Source organism: Theropithecus gelada, chromosome 1, assembly GCF_003255815.1.
Source record: "Theropithecus gelada isolate Dixy chromosome 1, Tgel_1.0, whole genome shotgun sequence".
In the NCBI taxonomy this organism is placed as follows: Eukaryota; Metazoa; Chordata; class Mammalia; order Primates; family Cercopithecidae; genus Theropithecus; species Theropithecus gelada.
Genome location: NC_037668.1, coordinates 158566703 through 158591405, shown reverse-complemented (window position 1 = coordinate 158591405; position 24703 = coordinate 158566703). Strand labels below are relative to the sequence as shown.

Here is a 24703-nt window from a genome sequence, read left to right as displayed (position 1 = left end):
AAAAAAAAAAAAAAAAAAAAAAAAAAAAAAAAAAAGACTATTGCTTCCTTTTCCTGCTCTTTCAAGTACTAAGATGTAGTTATTTTTGCAACCTAAGCCATAGCACTCTATTGGGATCAGAATTAGAATTAAGTACCATTGCTACATCTTTTGTCAAAACAACTATAAAGCCAGGTTTTCCCTCATGCTGAATTCACATAATGGATTGTTTAGAACTCAAGGGCAGGACTTCACATTTAGGAATATTCAATGTTAGGCGTTTTTGGCTTGTTGAGATTTTTGAATTGTCATTCATTGTTCTATAAGTCTTCTCTGGCTTTACATTATCTGTAAATTTAATGACTATAAGTGGTTAGTGAAAATGAATTGCATGAGGCTAAGGACATAAAACTGGTATAAGCCATAAGAGATCTCTTGCAAGTTGATTAATGGTTCATTTAAACAACCATAGTGATAGGCACGATTCCAAAACTTTTTTTTTTTAATCATGCATTAGTATCGCCTGGGGGCTTATTAAAATTGATTGTTGGGTCTCACCAATTTCTGATTTCCTTCTGAGCATTTGCATTTCTAACAAGTTCCCAGGTAATGTGATGACCAACTTTGAGAAGAATTGCTTTATGGGCACAATTAATTATTCAATAAGCTTCCATCACACAACCCAAGCAATTCTTTATGAACCTTGTAATGTGAGGTTTGGCTTGACTTATTCTTATGTCGGATGTATGCTGACCCCCAGAGATATATTTTATGCTGCTGTACAATTTGATTAGATATTATTAGTTCCACTTCCTTAATTTTTAAGCTTTCAATGTGAAAGAATGGGTAAGTAGTTTAGTTTAGGTAGGGAACCTGAACTCTGGCCAATTCTAATAGCCACAGTGTTGCTTCAAATACATGTTTAAATGTTGACACTACCAAAGATGAAATAAACCCTACCATAGTGATGTTGCTATTTTCAAACAGATTAAGTTCACAAAGATTGCAGTCTATTATAAAAGAAATATTAAGCCTTTCCACATTGACAATTTGTCAGCAACAAATATTGAATTACAACTTGCAGGATTTGATTTAGAAAAAAATTTAGTCAATGAATGGGAATTTCAAATGCCTTTCGGCGTTAAGGAGAAATACCTTAGTTTCTCCTATCTCATTCACTGAGTCCGCCTAAATGGTGATATTAGGCAGATTTTGGTAAAGATGCGGTAAGCTTTTGATAACATGTATATTGAGTAAAATAGCTGTTCACTGGCCCTCTGCCCTGATCCCAAAATAAACTCAAAACAACAATGTTTTCACTTCATTTATTCCTTTGAAACAAGTCACTTAATACAGCATTTAGATATTCAAAGTCATACACCTCATAAATAAAATCAATGCATCTTAATGACAATGGCAAAATCACGTAAGAGTTGTAGAAAATGAAGTTAGACATCTTCCAGGTAGCAGCAGTGCATTACTTCAAAAAATGCTGGCAAATAGGCAAAACATTTTTAAAACAAGAAAACACTGTCCATCTTAAGAAAAAATATTTTCTTATGCTGTTTTGCCCATCCCTATTTTTTCAAGTCATATTCTAAAGCTCTAATTTGACAGTCTTGTGGTTTTATTTTTGCATCAGGAACCTGTCTCTACTGAATTAATACAGAAATTATAGGACTATTGTTGTTCTCTAACCCTTTTCACAAGCTATTCATATTCATTCTGTAATTAGGCTGAATTTAAATTTTTTTCAAGGAAAAATACTACTCTGCTAAGTACATATTTCCTGTAAACAGCTGGACTCCTGAATGGCACCAATGTGACTGGAAAACTGACAAAAATTAGGTCCCCTGGTCCTTTAAGTAACTTACGGGCTAATTACATAGCCTATACCAGTTTATAAAGTAGACTCGTAATCACAGTAGAAATTCTGAGCCTAAGATTATCCTTTCTGTTTACCTACAACTTAATCAAATTATATCTTCACTATTCCTAAACTCCTGTATGTTGGTTAGTACTTTTAAAAACATAAGTATAAAAGGGCATCATGGCAAAATGCTTATAATTCATGGTTTCATACTTTAATGACAAGCTTTTCCACCTATGGCCATGCTATGTTCTATGATAAGAAATGGGGAAGAAGGGTTGAGTTGACACAAAGGCATTGCTTTAAAAATGTTTGGAAAAGCATAATTCATGACTAGGAATGCATCTATTTGACAATCTCTTCTTTTTCAGTGGTACTTTGTCCTCTTGGCCCTTTTCTCCCTTCACTCTACCATGAGGGGGTTACCAACCTCCTTTAAATGTATGTGAATCAAGACCTAAATCAGCACCCTACAATTCAACATCAATAATAATTTTAAGTCAAATATTCAAAGCACTGTAAGCAAAATGCTAGCTAATTTTGAGAAAAATAAACACTCTCCCACACCAGGGACATTTAATATTCTTTTTATGTTGAATGACATGTGCTGAAATACTGTAACACTTCATAACAAAACAGCTTTAGTTAATAAACTAGCTTATTCAAATCGAGTGTTTCACTTTGGACTTAAAATGATGTCACTTGTATATGACACTTCTAAGGCCTCTGACTCAAAAATCAGTTTCCTTAAAATAAGTCTGCTTGGAAACAAACAAGTTTTAAGGATCAAATCTTTTAGAAATTATCAGTCATCTTTGCACTACAAGGACAATTTTGAATACTGCATTATACAATGAATACAAGATATTCACATTATAATAACATTTTTAATGCTAGAGCACAGACCATGCTCCCAATAGTTACTGAAATTGAGTTCTACTGTTATCAAAACACCAGAATGCTGTGCCATTAGATACACTCTATACTGATGGCAATCTTTGATTAAGAAGAGCTGATGGATAGTAGCTCAAGAATTGTACTTTAATGTCCTTAATTAGATCCCTAGAGGGCCAACATGTAAACTTTTAGTCCATATTTTTGTTAAAGTGCTGCAAACAAATTAAATGTGTCTCAACACATGAAAGAACGTAATTCTTAGTATGTTTAGGAAGGTCACCTGATTCGTCAAAAAAAAAAAAAAAAAAAAATCGCTGTTGCTTAATCTTGCATACTTCCCATTCCATTTTTTTCAAAAAGATGTAAGAAAACTATGTTTAGCTTAGGGCAACTTGCAACACCCACGTTTTAATCCCTACACAGAAGGAATAAACTGGAGAAGCAAGTTAGGCATGGGCATTTGGGGCCACAGACAAATTAGATAGGTAACATAATGTTAGTTAATTCCTGATTATTATTTTGCTGGGACTTCATGGAATAATCAAGTGGCATGACTACATTAGTTGTTAAAAACAGGGTCAAACTGACCAGCAGTCAAGCTTCAAGGGTACTACCTGACTATGCTAATTTCATGGGAAACAATGAAGAAATCAACCACAAACCATTAGCAAAAGATGTAACACACTAATATCTTCGCTTGGCTAACACATCACAAAATTTCCAGGTATATTCAATTTTCGCTTCTGAAATCACTTTACTCAGGAGTGAATCTTCATAGCACTACACCTGACCTTTAATCCAAAGAAGAGTAAAAGAAAGGAAGAAGGGTGGGGTGGGAAAGTGAGGTCTTTATTCACTTTGCCACTGATATAAACTGTCCTCATTTTAATTAAAAAAAAAAAAAAAAAAAAACCTCCCCTATGGCAGGCAAAAACTGAATGAATAGGAAGAAGGATTTCACTCTGCTCTAGTACAAAACTTAAAGACATTTAATCCTCCTGAAAGTTATAAGTCCACAGATTTTCAAAATTCCCAAGATGAGAATTTACTCCCTTTAATAACTAATTTCAAGAGTTTAATAAGCACAGTAAAAAATGAAAAAACAAACAACAACAACAACAAAAAAAAACCCCTGTAAATTCTGTGAGGTTTTAAAGCTTGAGTTTAGAATGAGGAAAGGTTTAGGTTTTTAATGCTCAATAACTAAATCAGATGGTCCGCAAATAAAGCTTCATCTTGAATTTTCCATGATCAGAACACTAAAGTACTAGTGCTAAATTTCAGCAGATTAAAGTCATTTTTGAAAGGACTTTGACAGAGTATCTGTGTCCAACTGGTAAATGGACAACCTACATGACAGATAAAATAGAATGAAATAAGATCCCCTGAATAAATACTTGACACTTAATATGTAAACAAAGCACTTACAATGAAGGGGTTTAATTTTCCTTTCCATTTGTTAAATTTACCCACTGTAGAAAATATATACTGAATTTTAAAGTGACAGAAACTTACGTTGGAACATATCAAAACATACAACAGAAACATATCAAAACATGCCTGGCACAGTATAAATTACTCAATAAATATTTGTTGCATGAATAAACTTCTACATCTAAAGCTGCAGTAAGCAGATGTCAACTTTGTCTCCTGAAGTAGCAAAGAAAGGAAGGTAAGCATTCTAACGATGCATAAAGCTCAATTTGATAATTGTTATCTAGTGGTATATTCTTAATTTACAGTTTTAAATTTAATATTTTCTGGGAGAAATAAAAAAGATACAAAACCAAAACCATCTAGACCAGATGAGAGTCAGGTGTGGAGAGATTTTCAATCCTATTAATTTGAACATATTATGATTGCCAAACATTAAGTATCATAAGTTTATCAGTGCTATTTTTAAGGCTCAGTAAAATAGAAAACTAAACACTTTTAAGTTATACTGATCATAACAGCTTATATTGTCTAAAATAACTATGCACACAAAAGGTACTCAAGAAATGTCATCTGACAATTTCAAACATACTTTGTGAATTGTCCCTTAAAAGTACTTTTCTCCTATATTGTTCAAATGTTCCTTAATTTTATATGGCCACCTTCACCAAGTGAAAGTGCTAAAAGTAAATGTTAATTTTAAAACATTTGCTAGGAAGATATGCTGAAAAAGATCCAAGTGCTTTAAAGTATACCACTGATTTTCTAAGTGAGATACTTAATAAAAAATGAGACCAAAATAACAAAACTTCACAACATTAAGCCTCTTCACATTATATGAGATAATACATAACAAATTATAATTTAGCATCCCTGATCAGAATAATTAAGAGGTAGAAAACTTTATCTGGAAGATCTTGTAGTGAAGCTAAGTTTTAGAGGGTGTGCCTTGCGGATTAGTCCACGAAGCAAATGGCTACACATCTAGTATTAGGAAGAAGCAGAATTCTGAGAAAGCTGCATAAGGCAAGGATTTACAATTTTTCCTATTTTGGAAGTGAAACAAATTCATTCAACAGTATTACTCCAATTACTTTAAAACTTCAAAAATCAAAGTAAAAGATTGCAGACAGGCAAAGTGCTAATTTGCAGAAATGTGAAATTATTTAAAATAACCTTAGTGGAGGGATAAGGCTAGCACAAAAGCAAACACTGTTTAGGTGTGCAAAAAATCTTACAAAAACCAACCCAAAGCAGAGCATTATTACTTGAAAAAAATTTTTTGGAGGAAGTGCTCTTAACAAAAAGCTGAGAAAATTAAATCCCCCCAGACAAATCTTTATGCAAATGAAGAAAAAACTGAGGACTCAAATTTCAAGGAATTTCCAATTTAAAAAAATACCCTGCTTAACTTTAAAATGTTATCCAATGTGACAAAGAGCAGTACATGAATTGCATTAAAACACGAGGCCAACGGTCTTTTAAAGCTTCAGGAAGCTGCTCAGGCACCTTTTCCCTCATACATTCTACTTTTTATACACTAGAGATCTTAAACAGGGCACAATCAGTTCCTGCTTTGTGGTAACATTCTCAAGGATGAGACTCATCCCTGTAAAAATTGCTTGTGATGTACTTATCAGTGGTTAAGCACACATTTATAAAGTGTACCAAATTGCAATATAAAATCAGTTTGGACAATTCTGAGTATCTTCATTTGATGAATCAATTCATAATTTAGAAACTTAACTCATTCAGTTTTTAAAAAGACTTGGTTACTGGAGACACTGTGGTAAATGTCCAGTGGACTCACAGGAGGCCTTCCACATTACCCAAAATGTGATGCTTTCTTCTACAAGTTAAAGCTGCTGGGTGCTAGTTTATAATACTCAATCTCAATCTTCAGGTCAGTGTCAGTAGGTGGCAAGGATCACCTATTCTGTCACTCCAGCAGAAAGAGGCATGTATGTACAGTTTACCACTGTAGACACACATCTGTAAACTTGCACACTAATTTTAATCTTAACAAGGAATTTCAGTGTCTTAGTGGTTTTAAGTCAAAAGGATGGTTCAAGCATTGTGTCCTTTGTTCTTTAGGGTTACGACAGCTTATTGGAAAACCCAGAGCCTTCTGGATCTGTGAGGTAGTAGACTTCAACCCTCATTCATGCATAGATCACACTTCTCCAAAGTTGGTATGGCCTGTCTCCTTGGCATGTTCCCTTGCTTCTGCTTGTCCAGTTAATCCTTTCTGACATACCATGCATCTCAGGGTGAAGCGGTTGACATCAGTAAACTGTCTCCTTCTTCTAGCTTCATCTGCTAATTCCAGTGCTTGTACAAGAACAATATCATCATTAGAGGAGAAAATGGTCAGAGGAGGTGTATCTGGATCAGGGAAGTTACGTTGAAGTGGATCATAGTGGATGCCATCATAAATAAGCAGAACCCTTTTGGTATATCCTGCATCTTCCCCAAAACGATCAATTCTTACTGTCTGTGTATCCACTACACATATTTCACATTGGTAAAACTTGGACAAAATCGATATTTCTATTGCTCCTCCCCAAGTGTCATCCCTTTTGATCCAGTCACAGTACTCTTGATTTGTTTTTCCCAGTATTGCCTCACTATAGAAGTCCGGATCGCTTGCTACAATTTGTGCTATGAGGCGTCTCATCTCAGGGGCACAAGCTGGATTCAAGACTCCTCCTTCGACGACATAGTACACACTGGTAAAGAGGCAAGAATTGTCTGCTGGGACCACGGTTCTGGTAAGCACAGGCAAAGTTTCCCTGACGTAACTAGAAGCACCACGTTTAGTAAATGCAGGTGAACTTTTGGGCCTGGTTTGGTCTTCTTCAACGATCAGCATGTCACCTGTTAAAAATAAAACAAATCCCGATCTGCAGAGAAATTATAGAAGAAACCGAGTGTTCACTAGCCAAGTCTGTAAATTACAAACTGAAGGAGTTAAAGCATAAACTGGGGTTACTAAAGAGAAGACAGCTTTGCAAATAAGTTACCAGTAACAATCTTTGTTCACTGAATTTTCATAAAGATGAAAAAAGAACAAAGAACAAAGACACTTCAGGTTGCATCCCAATTTAGTGAAGGGGTCTGGAGTAAACAACTTTAAGCTTACCTAAAAAGATACATTTCAAAAACAAAATTTCCTTTCCTTATACAGTATTTTACAGAAGGTGCTCACTACAGAGTAGGCCGCTAGGGGGGTCTCCTTCTCTGGGAACTTATCTACTCTGAGTGTTTACAGCGTCCTTGATACAGCAACTGAAAGCTTTTAATTATAAACACTGATGTTCAAGTTTTGATATGGCACAAAAATAACTGCTACTGGTTAGAAATTGAAAGGGCTTTCAGTGGGTGTTTAAAAGCTGACTCGAAAATGAGTATGCCTGTCAAACGAAGTATCTATGAAGGGGATTGCAAAAATGAACCAAGAAAAAAAAAATCCTGCATCCTTGAGATCTCATCGATGATACAGGGGAAAAGAGACATAAGGACAGAGAAAATAGGCCCTACTTCTTCATATTTTTGTGGACGCCGACGGAAAACAAAATGGGATAGTTTCAAAGCCGACCAGAAAGCGGATTGGGGAAGGGGGACTTCAAGGCTTTGGGTTCCCTTTCAACCCTGTGTCAAGACAAGGAGTTGCTAGACACTTGCCCCGGCCCCCGTCAGAGTTCTCTGTTCTTTGATCTATCCTCGCCCCTGGCCTCAAAGTCCCCCGCCGACCCACAGCCACCTTGCCTTGACTAGTGTTCTGTTCTCTCTCACGCCCCTCTCCGTCCTCCGGGGACTTTCCCTGGCCCCAGCCCTGATTCCTTACCAGATTGGATGGGCAAGTCTTCCAGAATGGTATCCCCATTGCTGAGATCCAGGCACTCGGGAGGGTATCCGACGAGGATTCGCTGACCGCCGGGGGCTATCCCGGTGATGGCGGCAATTTGGCTCTGGAGTTCCCGCACCCGGGTCCGGCTGGACAGCCCCTGCAAAACATGGGTGCCGTCCTTGGCCTTGCAGCGGAGCCGCCACATCGTGTCGGTCCGGCTGCCCACAGGCCAGACACCCGCCGGACCAGCTTTGGTCCCGGCAGCCGGTTGAGCGATGCCGCCGGGGCAACCAGGCGCCGGGTGGACTCCAAAATGGCGACCTTTAGCGGGGCCAAACATCGCGAGAAGTTGCGGGTTGTTACAGTTCTCGCGACGCTTCGGCGCGGCTTCTACCTTAAGCGCGAACTCTTTTAAAGTGACAACTGATTTTTCCCCCACCCTCAGAACGAAGATGTAAACCTCCGTATTCCTGAAGGACAACGGGTCTTGCTACTTGTAGAGCGAGTGAGGTGCCCTCCGCGTCGGTAGCATATATGCTTAAGAAAAGAGGGCGGGGGAAGGAGTTCCTTAATGAAGCTCTGGAGCTTGGAATGTGACCTTGCACTTAGTGAGGTCGGAAATTATTAAATTGGGGCTTCCACGCTACACCCAGACTACATTAGGAGAAACAGAATCATAGTTCACAACGCAAACGAATGCCAGGAATGGTCACTGAGTCAAAGGACCAGTCAAAAACAATTATACTTGTGACTAGACTCGTGGCTGCATTAAACATTGACTCATTGAGGTTCCAGGGGCCAAAGGACTGGCCTTTCTGCCTCCCTGGGACTGCTTGAAAACGTCTATTTGCCACATCAGAAAGCACAGTATGAGGTCAGCATCTGGGCCCAGGGCAGCTGCCTCATTCAGGTGGTGGCAGTGTAAGGAGGAGTCATGTAGTGCGTGTCATCAGATTCCAGTTCAGTTCCTGGGCATGCAAATATGAAGACTTCATTCCTGCCTTCATTGTAACAAGTATTGATTGCAGTTGGGAGACAGGGTGGGGTGTGAGACACACAGCCACTGAATTTCAAAGCAACGTGATAATGCTAGATTATGTGTACCTTTTCAACCGTGTGTGCCTAGAACCCAGGACTGTGAATCGCAAATAAAAAATGTTCAACAAATACTTGCTGAAAGAATAAAGACAGAGTTGTATAGACATAGAGAGGGCAACTAGAGCACTCTGGGAGTTGTAAAAAGTCTCAAAGAGGAGATAACTGTTTGAACTTTTGGAAGAATGAGTTTAATTCCCAGGCGAAGGAGGAATAAAGACATCCCTGAATTTATATGTCTCTTTTCCAAGAAATCTATACTCATTGTTCTTTATCCAGCCGGTATCCAGACAGCAAGTCCCACTTGTCTAGAGTGGGTTTATCAAGCATCAAACGGGCCCGCTGGGGCAACTATGAAAAGTGTAGTTCACTTGGTCCAAACTCACCTCCACTGTAAAAGACTTTGCTTCTGAATAAATGATATGTAATGTTTCTATCTTTTCACATCTTTCATGACTCAATTTTTTTCTGCTGGTGCAATTTTCCTCCTTGGTTCTTCAAGACACTACAACAGATGATACAGCCTGAGTTGGGGGGTAGGTAGGAGGGAAGGTAGGAGCGGTTAGAAGTCCACTGGGGTGGCCGGGCGCGGTGGCTCACACCTGTAATCCCAGCACTTTGGGAGGCCGAGGCGGGTGAATCACCCGAGGTCAGAAGTTCGAGACCAGCCTCATCAATATGGAGAAATCCTGTCTCTACTAAAAATACAAAATTAGGGGGGCGTAGTGGCGCATGCCTGTAATCCTAGATACTCGGAGGCTGGAGAATCGCTTGAACCCGGGAGGCAAAGGTTGCGGTGAGCCAAGATCGTGCCATTTCTCTCCAGCCTGGGCAACAAGAGCAAAACTCCATCTCAAAAAAAGAAAAAAAAAAATTCCACTGGGGTGTATGGGTGGGTCCAGGGAAGCTTCTGGTTCAACGATGAGAGTGGTTGAGTTTCTTAGGTTACAGCGTCTGACCTGTGGAACGGGGTATGTATACACCCTAAGGCATAATTAGCTCAAGTGTTGTGGTAGTTTATTCTAGCAAAAACATCTTTAAAGCTTACGTTCCCATTTATGGATCTAATGAGGTTCTGTTGGGATTCAGTAATGAGAGCGTTAATCTTTGCAGCATTTTCTCGTTACTCAAAGGGCACACCCCCTCTCAAGGCGCCTACTGAATAGTCCACTCTCGCGAGAGTCAGAAAAAAGCCAGGCTTTTTATTAACCCCGCCCCCAGCCCTATTAGTTACCAAGCAACAATGCCACCAGGCTCCGCGGCACTGGGAAACTCGGGTGCTTGTGATCTCTCTGGTTCCCACTTACACCAGCCTTCCTGAGCCCTTGTAGGCGATTGCGACCGGGCCCCGCCCCCTGGGCCCTGCAGGCGCCCGATTGGTGGATGATTCTCTCCAGGTGAGGACCTACGCGCGAGGGGGCGGGGCCAGACGGGCTCACATGATTTGCCGGCTACTGTAGCGCCGGCCCCGGCCACAAGCTGTCGGCTGGGTTCGGTAGTGTTACAGGGGAGGCGCCGGGGCCAAGGCAGGGAGGGATCTTAGGAGAGATCGTAGGGTGAGCCACAGTTGCGCAGCGCCGGATGGGGTCTAGCGGGGCGGGATGCCGGGGCTGCGTGCCCCCGGATGAAGTGCGGGGCGAGGTACTGGTCGCCCGGCATGGCAGGGAGCGCGGACATTCTGGGACCGGGAGCCAGAGCCCGTGTTTGGGTTGGAGGATTTGTGTGGTCAGTGAAGGAATCGTGTAAGGCTCTTGAAGGCGCAGGACCTTCCGTCCTCACCAGCCCCCTGTTGTCTGAATTGGGGGCATGAGCTCAGGACTTTCCCACTCCAGTTCGAATCAGGGCTTACCTCTCTTCCCGAGGTGACCTTGGGGAAGTCATTTACCACTTCAGCTCTCCGGTGTTCTTTAGACTGAGTCCCGGAGGTAACTAGGGAGAGGGTGCGGAGCAGGGCTTGAGAATGCACCAGAGGAGAAATGAGTGACGTGCTAGCTAGGGCTGTCTTGAGGTCCAGTTACTGTTTTTCCTTCAGGGAATATGTTCGAGATTTTCCCACGTCCCTCACTTTTTTCTTTTCTTTCTTTTTCATTTTTCCTTTTTTTTTTTTTTTTTTTTGACGGAGTCTGGCTCTGTCGCTAGGCTGGAGTGCAGTGGCGCGACCTTGGCTAACTGCAACTTCCGCCTCCTGGGTTCAAGCGATTCTTCTGCCTCAGCCTCCTGAGTAGCTGGGACTACAGGCGCGCACCACCACGCCCAGCTAATTTTTGTATTTTTAGTAGAAACGGGGTTTTACCATGTTGGCCAGGATGGTCTCTATCTCTTGACCTCGTGATCCGCCCGACTCAGCCTCCGAAAGTATTGGGATTACAGGAGTGAGCCACCGTGCCCGGCCCCACATTTTTCAAAACAGCCCTACCATTAGATTGGAGTTACTTTCTTGGTAATGAACTTGGTCTATTCATAACCCACCCCACCCCAACTGCTGCCACTACTCTGCCCAGATTCTTAAAACTAGAATCTGAGGTCATGAAACCTTGAGCAGGCCACTTAATCCGATGAATCTCAAATTTTCAATCTGTAAAAGGAGGAGAAGAAATAATGGTAGCAAAATCTGTCTAATTACAAGATTATTGGAAGGACTGAAGAAGATAACGTTTGTAAATGTACACTCGTAAGTCAGCAGATAAATGTAAGGTTCTAGCGCTACTCTTTTTATAGGTGAGGAAACAGGGCTAGAGAAGTAGCTGCTAATTGGGAGAAACAAGACTGAACTTGACTCTTGGCCCAGGGTGCTTTTACTTATACCACACGGATCCAATGCACTGAGTTTTCTTTTATGTCTTCCTTCTTCCCCTTCCCGTTTTTACATTCTACTTCTCTCTTTCAGACATCTGAAGAGCTGCCATGTCTGGGGCATCTGTCTCAGAACAGAACAACAACAGCTATGAAACTAAAACCCCAAATCTTCGAATGTCAGAGAAGAAATGTTGTGAGTTCTGGCAGAGAGGAGGGACTGCTCTCTCTCAGCATTTTATCTTGGGAATATAGTTATAATCCTAGACTCTACTGCTTGGTGGGAGCGATAAATAATTCTTTGACATGGAAATTTAATACAAAGTCTCCAGGGTGGAATGTCCTGTCTAAAACAAGTAGACTTAGTGAAATGTCTGTTCTTGGGGCTAGACTACTGGTGTAGTCCAGCAGTTTCTTACTGCTTTCTTTAACTGAATCTCTGTCTCCTGGGACATTTGCACACTGGCTTGCTGATGGAAGTTAGAACAAACATTATTGTACACACGATGAGTAAGACACAGTTGCAGGTGCAGGAATTACTTAGAGCTGGTAATGTTACCAGCTTTATCTGTTGGGCTAAATTTTGGGAGAGTGCTGCTCATTGTAGAAATTACAGATGGGAGCCAGTGCTGTTTGGCTTCATTCTTTCAGGCCTCAGGGGAATGAGCCCTGACACTTGGCTTCTCACAGTGTCTTGGGCATCTTACTTTCTCACAGGTTTAGGCTTTGTACTTTGTAAACTATTTTCCCTGTAGGTTCATTTTTTTTGAGGACAGCTTTCACCTGAGCATTTCCATGCTTGTCTTTTAGATAGAGACAGCAGGAGGGTTTGCGAGGAGATGAAGCATCATTTCCTGTCCCCATGCATCTGTATTTCTAAGCGTCATTATAGGCTGCATAGCTCCCCAAAAGGTCTGGGACTCTGTTCCCCATATATTTTGGGGAACTTCAAGGAATGCTAACTCTTGCCTCTGCTTCTGGATGGCACCTTTCCTGTGGAATCCTGTCAGTTCTTCTCACATCAGTGGAGATACATATATATATATATGTATATATAACCAATTAGTCAAGTCAGTTATATATATGTCAGCAGGTGGAAACAGTCGACCAGCATGAGACCAGGAATCATCTCATGTTCAAAGCTTTTCCCAGAGCCTCGACCTTGATGTCATGCCCTTGTCACTTTTATGATTGACAATGATAATCTCTCTTCACCTAGCACCCATGGAGCCTGCTGGACAGAAACAGCTGGCTGGACATGATACTGGGGTTGGCAAAGTTAGGGTCTACAATTAGGGTCTCTTTTCTCTGCCAGGTCAAGAAGCCAGGTGCTAAGGGCAGAATACCCCATGAGAAATAACTAGTATAGCATGATGTTTGAGTGTAGCCTCTGGAGTCAGACTGCCTGAGTTTGAATCCTGGGTTTATGACTTCTTAGCTCTTAAACAAGTTGCTTATCCTCTCCATGCCTCAGTTTACTCCTTTTAAAAGTGGAGATACTGACAGTATCTCCCCCAAAAGTGATGTGAGGATTAAATGACTAAATGTAGGAAGGCACTCAGAAGAGTGTTGAGCATATAGCCAATGTGTGCTATTTTTCACAGGTGACTCAATCTGCCTGTTGTATTTATTCCTGAAATGTTTATATTGAATCATACTCAAATGCTGTATTGGAAGCTCACTATTTAAAAGAGACCAGTGAAGAATTAGTTTTTCAGTAAAAAATGTTTTCTTCTTTTGTTTGACAATATTGTAACCCAGATTTGGGGATCTGGGATGCACCCCTTACAGGGAGGTACACTCGTGTTACTAGGGTGCTTGATCCAAAAGAAAGCTGGGGGCTGGGGGTCAGAGTCGATAATTGTGTCAGTCCTTCTAATTTGCTTTTTTCTCCATGGTAGGAATCTGTTCTACCTGCTTTCCTAACTCTAGTAGTTCATCTGCCTTGAGGGCTTTCAATTAGTCAAGGAAGCAGTAATCCCTGGTTTCTTTCCTGTCTTCTAGACTCTAATTCCTGCTCTGGGCTCTGATCTCTTTTTGCAAGCTCTAGTTTCTCTAAATGCCTTTTTCTTCTCTAAGAAGAAGAAGGTTTCCTAAAGCCACTGTGATTTATTTACCTCATTCTCTCCTCACGTCACAGTTGGGCTGTGAGACTGTTGCAGACATAGTCAAAGGAGAAAATAAAGTTATGAGTATATGTGTTAACTTACTTCCTTTTCCTCTGCTATGGAGCTGTACTTTGGAGCTGGTTCCCCTGGCTGCTTAGTGTTCACATCAGTAGCTGCTTTATTAATAGCTTAACCGTTGTCCCCTTGCTGCTCATTACACCTGTGTTGGCTAATTTTGACTCCGGGAAGTGACTGGGCTTGAGGATTTCAGGGCTGAAGAATGACTTTAGGGAGCCAAAACCTCCGAAGGAGCATTGCTGGGACTTCAACTGCTCTTGGGATAGGGTGAAGAGGGGCTACTGGCCGAGGTGCCTTTAAGGTGCTCAGAGGACTGGTTTCAGGGCTTATGAAAGCAGAAATGGAAGGCCTGGCACGGTGACTCACACCTGTAATCCCAGCATTTTGGGAGGCTGAGGCGGGCGGATCATGAGGTCAGGAGATCAAGACCATCCTGGCTAACATGGTGAAACCCCATCTCTACTAAAAAAAAAAAATATATATATATTAGCCGGGCGAGGTGGTGGGCGCCTGTAGTCTCAGCTACTCAGGAGGCTGAGGCAGGAGAATGGCGTGAACCTGGGAGGAGGAACTTGCAGTGAACCGAGATCACACCACCGCATTCCAGCCTGGGCAACAGAGCGAGACTCTGTCTCAGAAAAAAATAAATCAATAAATAAATTTTAAAAAGCAGAAATGGAGAAATCTACATGCTTTTTTTTCTTTAATTTTTTTTTTTTTTTGAGTAGTTCTGGAACAGACAAGTTCTTCCATGTACCTTTTCCTAAATACAAAAGCAACGTATGTTCATAAATTCAAATAACAGAAAGGATTTAGAAAGTGAAAAGTAAAAAACTCCTGTCTCTTCCAAGTTTGTTTCTTTTAGACATCTTATTCTGTATATCCTATTAATAAAGGTAGTTTCATATTGTTCATTTTTTTTTTAAACAAGTTACTGTCTTGTGGACATCCTTTTAACGTTGATAAATCCAGATTTACCTCATTCTGCATTGTATGGATATGCCAGCTTTCCACGGATAGGCATTTAAATTGTTTCCAGTTTTTCATCATCACAAAGAGTGCTGCAGTGACCATTCTTACATGTACACCTTTGCACATTTGTGCCAGCAACTTTTCCTACAGAAATGATAGGAAAGATAGACACATTGGAAGTGTTCATCAGTATTACTAATTTGCTTTCCTGAAAAGTTCTATATTGTAAGCTGTTTTCAGTATTTCACGATATTTGATGGAAATTGGGCAGCATCAACTATAGCCATAGTGGTTAACTGAAACATCAGCTTTCTTAGTGTTTGACCATAGTTATATGAACTTGGTTATTTCATGCCTGTCAACCGGCAGGAGATAATCAGCAGTTCTGACTTCTGATGAATAAAGATAAAATATCACTAATGAAACATGCTTTATGGGCAGCATATTTCTAAATATTAGGCTCTCTTTAGAGCCAATAAAAGAAGACAACCTGGGTACTGAAAAGGCTGGGAACCATTGCTCTCCCAGACCATCCTTCAGGATTAGAATGGAGAGCAAGTTGTGTTTACCATGAAGGTACCTTTGTCAAGTGCTGACATGAGGCACAGGAGCTGGCAGCTGGGACTGAATGGGCAGTCATGAGATCAGGAGACTGGTCAGAGCCCTGACCTTGACTGTCTATTGTGGGACCATGGGCAAAGCTCTTAATTTCTCCAGGCTTGAGTTTTTCCATTTACATGAGGGAAGTTATCAAGTCCTCATTTCTTTTTTTTTTTTGTCCATCTTTTTTAAAAAAATTAATTTATTTTGAGACTGGGTTATAGACTGGCTAATTTTTGTATTTTTAGTAGAGACAGGGTTTCACCATGTTGCCAAGGCTGGTCTCAGACTCCTGGGTTCAGGCGATCCACCCACCTTGACCTCCCAAAGTATTCATTACAGGCGTGAGCCACTGCGCCCGCTCACCCTCAAGTCTTCATTTTATCTAAGCAAGTTTATATGTGGGGAAAAGAGAGATCAGACTGTTATGTGTCTCTTTCTTTTCTCAGTCTCTCCTCCTATCTGTGGAGAAATGCCCACCTGATGAGAAATGCCCATAGGTGTGGAGGGGCAGGCCACCCCTTCATTATGAAAGGAAAATGAATTTAAGTTTGAGAAAAGGAGTTAAACCTGGCTTAAAGAAGGTAGAAGAGAATTTCAGGATGAAACAGTTTTCCAATGTATATCAAGAGATGGGTTACATTGTCTCTGAAATTAATCAGGTGGTAGTGGGAGGTGGTTTTGTGTTTTTAACAGGCAGGACAGAATGTTCCTACTATTGCCAGTGTGGTAATTTGAGATAGGAAGTGTGGTTTAGTTTTGTACTCCAGAAAATGAGAAGCCCTGGTTGTAGCAGGTGTGTATAAATGTGTTCTGGACAGAGGCGAGAGGTGCGTTGCTGGAGGGCTCTTGGGAGGTCCCAGGTGGATACGGTTTTTTTTTTGTTGTTCTTAGCATTCTTTGTCCACATGGGTAAACAGAGAGCAGCTGGTTCCCTGGTTGCCTTCAGAGCAGCTCCCAAGTATCAGTTCATTTTAAACTTTGGGAGGGTAATAGGACCTTTGGGGGATGTGCCTAATGGGCTGGAAGGTACGGACAAAGCAGGCCTAGAAGTGCAGGTAATGAGCCAAATCATGGGAGATTGAGAGCAGGCGTTGAGCTGAGCTGGTGAAAGTGAAGACTCAGGGGATTTTACTACTTAAACCTGAGACAGCTGATCCCATGCAGAGGCTATCTGCCTGTTAGGGGCCAGTGATTAGGGATTAATGCCAGCTGAGGCTTCAGGGTACAGTTTGCCTGCCTTTGAGCTCCCTATTTGAACAGAGATGAAAATCACTTACGTTGCTCCTTTACCTCCCTTGGAGGGGCTCCTGCTGAGACTCAGGAATTTTCTGTGTGTACAGTGGGTAAAGGACTAAAAGCCAAGCCCTCTGACCCCAGGTCTGGGCCTCCACTTCTCCCTCCTCACCACTAGGGTCACTCTGAGTACTTCTTGCCAAACACCCTTAGGAAACTTTTCCTTCCGAGGTTGGTTCTCTACCGGGGCCCCTCCTCCCACTTCTCCACTGAGATCTTTCTACATTTATTTCTCAAAAAATGAAAGTTGTGTTTCCCATCCAGTACCTCCATTTTACAGAACTGTTTCTTAATCTTACAAGGTCCCTTAGTACCAGGCAGAGGGGCAGCCACAACTTGCAGGGCACCTTCTGGGAAGCAGTGGTGGGAAGTGGGAGGTGAAGGTGTTTCTTCCTTTTCCCCCCATCCTGTGCAGGGCCTTCCCTCATTGGAGCCGGCAGAGCCTGAGCTGTCCCAGATGACCTCAGTGTGGTTTTTGGCCCTGGGACAGTGGCCGGCAGCAGTGCAGGTCCTTCTCCCACCTCTCCTCTGCAGCAAGATGGGCCAGGAGGAGCCAGCCCCTGTGAGCAGAGTGATGAGGAACCTCTTTTTATGGAGAAAAGCTGCAAGGAAGCACAAGATCTGTGTTCTAGTGCCAGCTATACCCTTGATTCATTATGTGTCCCTAGACAAGTCACCTGTCCCCTGAACATCCAGTTTGCCCTGCCTGTCCAGTGAGACTTATCGCTGCAAATGAGCATTCCTGAAGTAAGTTAATTTACTAAGGAAGGGTAGACTGAGGACTGTTAATGCTTCTCAATTGTCTTGCTTTTACATGGGCCATGGTGGCAGATTGGCCCTGATGCCCTATGTGGGCTTGGCTCTACCCTGAAGCTTCCTGAGGTCTGTTCAGAATGTGTATCAAGTAGGCTTTGCCAACTCAATCTCACTATGGTTTAGAAATTCTGGCTTAAAGAGGAGCTCATGGCCTGAGTGAAAAGGCCAAAACAGCTTGAGGCAAGGCTTTTTGCAGTGGGCAAGCTAATTCTTACCCATGGTTCTGAAGGGATGAGTGGAATCCTGGAGACAGAAACTCTGTTGGACCTATTATAGGAGCCAGCTCAGTTCTGCACTGGTAGAATCTGTAAGCATTAGACCTTCCTTCACAGCTATATCATTTTTATATTTCTAGGCATTCTTACGTTAAGGATGATGTCATTATTACTTTTCTTTCTTTCTTTTGTTGAGACGAAGTCTTGCTCTGTTGCCCAGGCTGGAGTGCAGTGACGTGATCATGGCTCACTGCAACCTTGAACTCCTGAGCTCAAGCAATCCTCCTGAGTAGCTGGAACTATAGGTGTACACTCCCACATGTGGCTAAGTGATATATATATATTTATATATATACAAAAATATATATTTATATATAAATACATTTATATACAAATATTAATATATTGATATATAATATATAACATATTAATATATTTTAATATAAATATATAATATAATATATTTATATATAAATATATATTATACAATATATAATTATATATATTTATTTATATATTTATATTTGAAGAGACAAGGGTGTCTCTATGTTGCCCAGGCTTATCTTGAACTCCTGGCCTCAAGTGATCCTCTCACCTCAGCCTCCCAAATAGATGGCATTACAGGCATGAGCTGTCAGGTCTGGCTCCAGCATAGTTATTTTCTTTCTTATCCTTGCCACTTTTTTTCCTCTTTCCACCTTGGGTACTTCAGTGAAGACCTCAGACATGTGGGAAAGATGTGTGTTGGTTTGGGCATTTTCTGGAAGCCTGCATAACCTTTTAACTCTATTTCAGGAGGCCTGCCTGATATCGCCTTATTTGTCTTCTCAGACTTGCTGAACCTTTGCTCCACAGGTTTATGGAGATAAAATGAGATTATGACTATGAAGTTCGTAGCTCAGTGTATAAACCTTACTAGGCCCCAGCGGGGCGCGGTGGCTCATGCCTGTAATCCCGGCACTTTGGGAGGCTAAGGTGGGTGGATCACGAGGTCAAGAAATTGACACCATCCTGGCCAACATGATGAAACCCCGTCTCTACTGAAAATACAAAAATTACCTGGGCATGGTGGCGGGTGCCCGTAGTCCAAGGTATTCAGGAGGCTGAGGGGGTAGAATCTCTTGACCTGGGAGGCAGAGGTTGCAGTGAGCTGAGATCACGCCGCTGTACTCCAGCCTGGCGACAGAGCAAGACTCCGTCTCAAAAAAACAAACACCAGAAAACCTTACTAGGACCCTAGTCATTTCATTTTATGTTGTTTCATTTCCTTCTAGCATGGGCCTCCTACATGACCAACTCCCCGACTCTCATCGTTATGATTGGTTTGCCAGCCCGGGGTAAAACCTACGTGTCTAAGAAACTAACACGCTACCTCAACTGGATTGGAGTGCCCACCAAAGGTAAGTGTGGCTCATTCCCTAGGAAAGGAAATTATTAGTTCCTGGGCCTCACAGGTCTCCAGGGGACTTCTTCTTCCTGGCATCAATGCTATAGGGTGCTTCTGGCAGAAATAGCAGTTGCTTTCTGGTTTACTGGAGTTATTCTCTATTCCCAGACTTGTCTCCTCCTGGCGTGGGTGGATTGGCCTAGTTTTGAGGGAATGCCTTTGATAGGACTGTTAAGATTTAGATGAGCTTAGGGCTGTACATTTTCAGAGGCCTTATGTGGACATCATCTTATATAACCCTAGCAGTGTCTCTGTGAGATAGACAGAGTGGCTGAGGAAATTGAAACCTCAGACAGCTTGAGACTTGTCCAAGGTCTAGAAAGTCAGGACTTGAACCCAACTCTTTGACTCTTAATCTGATATTGTTCCCAACCTACCATACTGCTGCTTTTTTCATCCCCTTGGCCACTCTGACATTAGATCAAGAAACAGGTCCCGTTTGGTGGGGCCATCATATTGTTTTGCTGCTGAAGGATTTGGGTGTCTTCTGCAGTGTTTAATCTTGGGGTGTATCGGCGTGAAGCAGTCAAGTCCTATAAGTCCTACGACTTCTTTCGGCATGACAATGAGGAGGCCATGAAGATCCGCAAGTGAGTCTTGTTTAAGGCCTGATCTCCAGGTCAGCTCTTTCTTGGCTGTCGTGAGACTTGGTGTGACAGGGTTTGGTTTCATCTCGGTAAATATCTTACGGGGAAGTGAAATGGAAGTTACCTGATGGGCAAGTGACCTTGGGCTTGGGTGGTCAGAAGAACAGGGCTCACAGCAATACCTGTGTGCTTGTAGGAGAAGTCTAAAGAGGGCTAAGATCTGTGCACTGGGGCAGGGGCAGGAAGGGGTTGTAGGATGGTGTGAAAACCCTCAGTGAGAAAGTGGAAAGATCTAGTTAGAGAAAGGTTTTGAACAGTGGGAAACTAAGTGGGCAGGATGTGACTCCTGTAGCCACCGGAATGTTTGTGTCTCTGACTATGTTTGAGCTTAGCTCTCCTTGCTGGTTTCATTTGCTCTCATGGCAGGCAGTGTGCTCTGGTGGCGCTGGAAGATGTTAAGGCATATCTCACTGAGGAGAATGGTCAGATTGCGGTAAGCTTTATCTACTTCTTCTTTCTGGTCCCCACCCTTGCAGCAGCCTGGCTACCCAGCCCTACCTTGAGTCTGCCCTGGTGGGGTTCCATTTCTCTGTTCCTGCTCATTTACCTTGCGTGCTTTCTTCACAGGTGTTTGATGCCACCAATACAACCCGGGAGAGGAGGGACATGATTTTGAACTTTGCTGAACAGAATTCCTTCAAGGTAGGATCTGACTCCATGCTGGAGGAAAAGGGATAAGTAGAGGTGGGGAGTCAGGCTATGGGCATGGATCTCTGACTGTAGTGGGTGAGGACAGGATGGGATATCTGAATCTCTTCCCTCAGAGCATTCCCCCGTCCTGGAGTGTTTTCATTCAGGTCCTTTCTCAGACCTTTAGCCTGTGTGTTTGAGGCCCAGGGGATGTGGTGAGAGCTATGAGGAGGACTTGAAGGCCACTTTCATGAAGAAAATCCTGGGAGTGGCTGGGTGGGGTAGATGAGCATGTGCTCTTAATTCACAGCCTGGCATTTTTGACGTGTTCATCACTGCCTTCTCTCCATGGCCAGGTATTCTTTGTGGAATCTGTCTGTGATGATCCTGATGTCATTGCTGCCAATATTCTGGTTGGTGACACCCCTACATATCATCTCCTCTTCACCTTTTGTGCTGTGTGTATGTGTGTGTGTGTTTTGTTGGGGAGGGGTGTTTTGGGTAATGAAAGAGAGAAATAGACATGTTTAACATCACAAAAAGATCTTTTCTATCTGCCAGAGCCCCATCTGGCACTTCTACACTCTTCTCTTGGGAGAGGAAACTGAGGCTTTAAGGAACCAAGTAAGAATTCGCTGTTGAATTGAAACCAGGGTTTAGGTTGTAGGAGTCTTGGCCCTGTGTTCTGGGTATTATCTGGATGCTGAGACCTAGATGTTGGAATAGATCAGCTAGGCACGGTGGCTCGTGCCTGTAGTCTCAGCACTTTGGGAGGCCGAGGCAGGTGGATTGCTTGAGCCTAGGAGGATCACCTTAGCCTGGGAGGTTGAGGCCACAGTGAGCCGTGATTTTACAACTGCAGTCCAGTCTTGGGTGACAGAGTGAGAACCTGTCCTGAGAGGTTGAGGCTGCAGTGAGCCATGATTGTGCCACTGCAGTCTAGTCTTGGTAACAGAGTGAGAACCTGTCTCAAAAAAAAAAAAAAAAAAAAAAAAGAATAGATCAGACTCTTCATTTCAGGACTTACCTACAGGAAGGTTATCTCCCCAGCAATTGTCCAATATTCTAGTCAGTGTTCTATACATCAGGCTTCTTATGCCCTGTGGGGTCACAGTGTATGACCGTCCCCATTGGATGGGTTGTGCTCTGCTGGGCTGAGCAGATATCTGTACATGGTCTTATGCAGGTGCTCTCCCAGCCGTAGGAACTTGGGATCATCTGAGGAAGAGGCATCTGGTCCCAAGTCAGGCACTGGGGTCAAGCACTCTATTCTGAGTGGTAATGGAGAAACATTGGAGCCTGTTCTGTTTTCTCAGGGAAGTACATAAAGGGATTGGGGCCCAGGAGCAGCTTTGGCTGCGTGACTGCCTCTGTCCTTCAGCCAAGTGCAGGCACATGACTCCCCAGTTGTCTTAACTTTTTTGGTTGCCAGGGTCACAGGACGGGGTGGGGTGGGGCGGGGGAGGGGGTACTCAATGAGTGGAGTGCCAGTGTTCCAGAGAAAGGCGACTTTTATGGACTTCTTTTTCTTTTTTTCAGTAGTGGCTATTTGTAGGAGGGCTGTTAAGGGCAGACCTCTGATGAGGCCTTTACTGTTTTTATGATTTCAGGAGGTTAAGGTGTCGAGCCCTGACTACCCTGAAAGGAACAGAGAGAACGTGATGGAGGACTTCCTGAAGAGAATTGAGTGCTACAAAGTTACCTACCGACCCCTTGACCCAGACAACTATGACAAGTAAGGTTTAAGGCTATGGTTTGAAGGGCCCAAGGCAAAGGTCTCATCTGGGAAAATAACCTTTCTCCCTCAGTTCTCTAATTTCCTTCTGATAACCTACATCTATAGATCTAGATGTGTTAACATCATCCCAGAGAAATAAGGTATGGATTTGTGGCTTGCATCTTGTACATGAAAAACTGAAGGGTTTTGTTTTGTTTTGAGACAGGGTCTCGCTCCGTTACCCAGGCTGGAGTGCAGTGGCAAAATCAGGGCCCACTGCAGCTGCTGCCCCCGGGCTCAGGTGATCTTCCCACCTCAGCCTCCCGAGTAGCTGGGACCCCAGGCCTGTGCCACCATGCCCGGCTTTTTTTTATTTTTATTTTTAGTAAAGATAGAGTTTCCCCATGTTGGCCAGGCTAGTCTTGAACTCCTGAGCTCAAGTGATCCACCTGCCTCGGCCTCCCAAAGTGCCGGGATTACAGGTATGTGTCACTGCGCCTGGCCGGAAGTGGTTTTTATCATCAATTTTTTTCTCTCTGGTCTCTAGAGCATGATTTCCTCAATCTCAGTATTATTGGCACTTTGAACTGGGTAATTCTTTATTGTAGGAGCTGTCCTGTGTATTGTAGGATGTTTAGGATATTTAGCGGCTTCCCTGGCCTTTGCCAGTTAACACCTCCAAGCTGTGACAACCAAAATGTCTCCAGACATAGCAGATGTTCCCCGGGGGTCACAATCATCTGTGGTTGAGAACCACTGCTCCCTATCTGAACAGGAGTGTTGTAGGATACCCTTCGGAGATGTGTCATCAGTTTTTAAAAAGTTTACTGTATATATATTATATAATATTTTACATATATTAATGCTTGTGTGTATATCATGCATATTATAGCATAACATATTATATATATTACATATTGCATATTTTTTATCTCTCTGTGTGTGTGTGTGTGTGTGTGTGTGTGTGTGTATATAAAAACATGCAAAGCCCTCAGGAACATGCCTGACTCAGAGAAATGTCTGATCAATGCCAGCTGTCATTACTATGAAAGCATTTGTTGGCAGAATGGCATAGACTATAGATTAACTTGTCATGTATGACGTATATGAGCCATAGCAAAACCAAGTTCATGTTAAAGAAAGATGGTGCACACATGGACATCTGCAAGAATGTGGCATTGTGAAAGAGCATGGATGCATTCAGGGCAGTTAACAGCTCTATTCAGACAATACAGACCTGCAGCCAAGCAAATGGCACATTTAATGTGCATGGCACACTGAATACAGTGGTCTGTTTAATGTTTTGAGCCTTTCAGTTCCTTCAAGTGGGTTTCCCAGAATCCCCTTAATATGGAGGCTGAAAACCACCTCCTAGATATGGCATAAAAGTATTCTTCATTTGGAACAAAGTCCCACCTAGAAAAACATACAGAAGATCTACATATACGTGTGTGTTTGTATATGTTATCTCTGGTAGTAGGGTGATGCGTGATTTGCATGCTTCCATCATTTTTTCTGATTTTTTGATTTAAAATAAGCACTTACGACTTTTTTTTTTTTTGAGATGGAGTCTCTCACTCTTGTTGCCCAGGCTGGAGTGCAGTAGCATGATCTCAGCTGGGATTACAGGCACCCGCCACCACGCCTGACTAATTTTTGTATTTTTAGTAGAGAAGGGGTTTCACCATGTTGGCCAGGCTGGTCTCAAACTCCTGATCTCCTGATCCACCTGCCTTGGCCTCCCAAAGTGCTGGGATTACAGGTATGAGCCACCGTGCCCAGCCACACGTACGACTTTTATAAAGAGAACAATCTCATGTTGATCTCAAAGCAAGCGATGTCTGAAACTGTCTTTGAGAGAAGCATGATTAGGTAGATGCAGGGAGTGTATAAACATTGCTGTCTGTGCTTCTGCTGCCTCTTCCCTTCCCCTCATTGCTCGTCATGCCATATTCTGGCCAGGTCTTGACTGCCTCAAATGGGGCCTATTTTTCTCACCAAATTTCGGGCTTAGCAGCAAAATCTTCAGGTCACCTAGTCTAGCCCCTGATGGGAAGCCTGAATTCTGTTTATCATATTTATCTACATCGCGTGTCACAGTACAGGCACTGAGGAAATGGTATGAACTGACTAGAAGTTCAGGAAATTGTACTTCATCTTGGTTATAAGGAGTAATTAATCTCCTACCATTTGGTTCCATAAACGTGGGTGTGACAGAGGAGGGGAGGAAGAGTAGCTGTGAGCCTGCAAGTCCCTATA

At 42.6% G+C, this 24703-nt stretch overlaps 2 protein-coding genes across 5 annotated transcripts in view; one reads left to right on the top strand and one right to left on the bottom strand.

Annotated features, from left to right (window-relative positions):
* The window catches only part of PFKFB2 (6-phosphofructo-2-kinase/fructose-2,6-biphosphatase 2), a 47570-nt gene that overhangs the window by 9265 nt on the left and 13602 nt on the right, over nt 1-24703 (top strand). For 2 of the 4 annotated variants that reach the window (XM_025392783.1, XM_025392769.1), the window contains exons 1-8: nt 10563-10681; nt 12013-12114; nt 19278-19403; nt 19944-20040; nt 20464-20530; nt 20665-20739; nt 21084-21140; nt 22338-22462. In XM_025392783.1, the coding sequence (XP_025248568.1) occupies nt 12030-12114; nt 19278-19403; nt 19944-20040; nt 20464-20530; nt 20665-20739; nt 21084-21140; nt 22338-22462 (632 nt within the window). In that variant the 5' untranslated portion in view covers nt 10563-10681; nt 12013-12029. Of the gene's footprint in view, nt 1-6797; nt 6952-10562; nt 10682-12011; nt 12115-18199; nt 18309-19277; nt 19404-19870; nt 20041-20463; nt 20531-20664; nt 20740-21083; nt 21141-22337; nt 22463-24703 lie in introns of those variants that run through there. The other 2 variants (XM_025392789.1, XM_025392776.1) reach the window with 2 other exon arrangements.
* On the bottom strand, nt 1289-8531 carry YOD1 (YOD1 deubiquitinase). Its single transcript, XM_025392798.1, has 2 exons — nt 8028-8531; nt 1289-7057 (listed from the first exon to the last, which is right to left on the bottom strand). The coding sequence occupies exons 1-2, from the start codon at nt 8368-8370 to the stop codon at nt 6354-6356; spliced, it is 1047 nt and encodes a 348-aa protein (XP_025248583.1). The 5' UTR covers nt 8371-8531; the 3' UTR covers nt 1289-6353.

Excerpts from the sequence above, each read along its gene's own strand:
- YOD1 (XM_025392798.1), bottom strand. The coding sequence starts at position 8,370 with ATGTTTGGCCCCGCTAAAGGTCGCCATTTTGGAGTCCACCCGGCGCCT. Across the intron at positions 7,058-8,027 it reads AGACTTGCCCATCCAATCTG|GTGACATGCTGATCGTTGAA; the intron begins GTAAGGAATCAG and ends TATTTTTAACAG.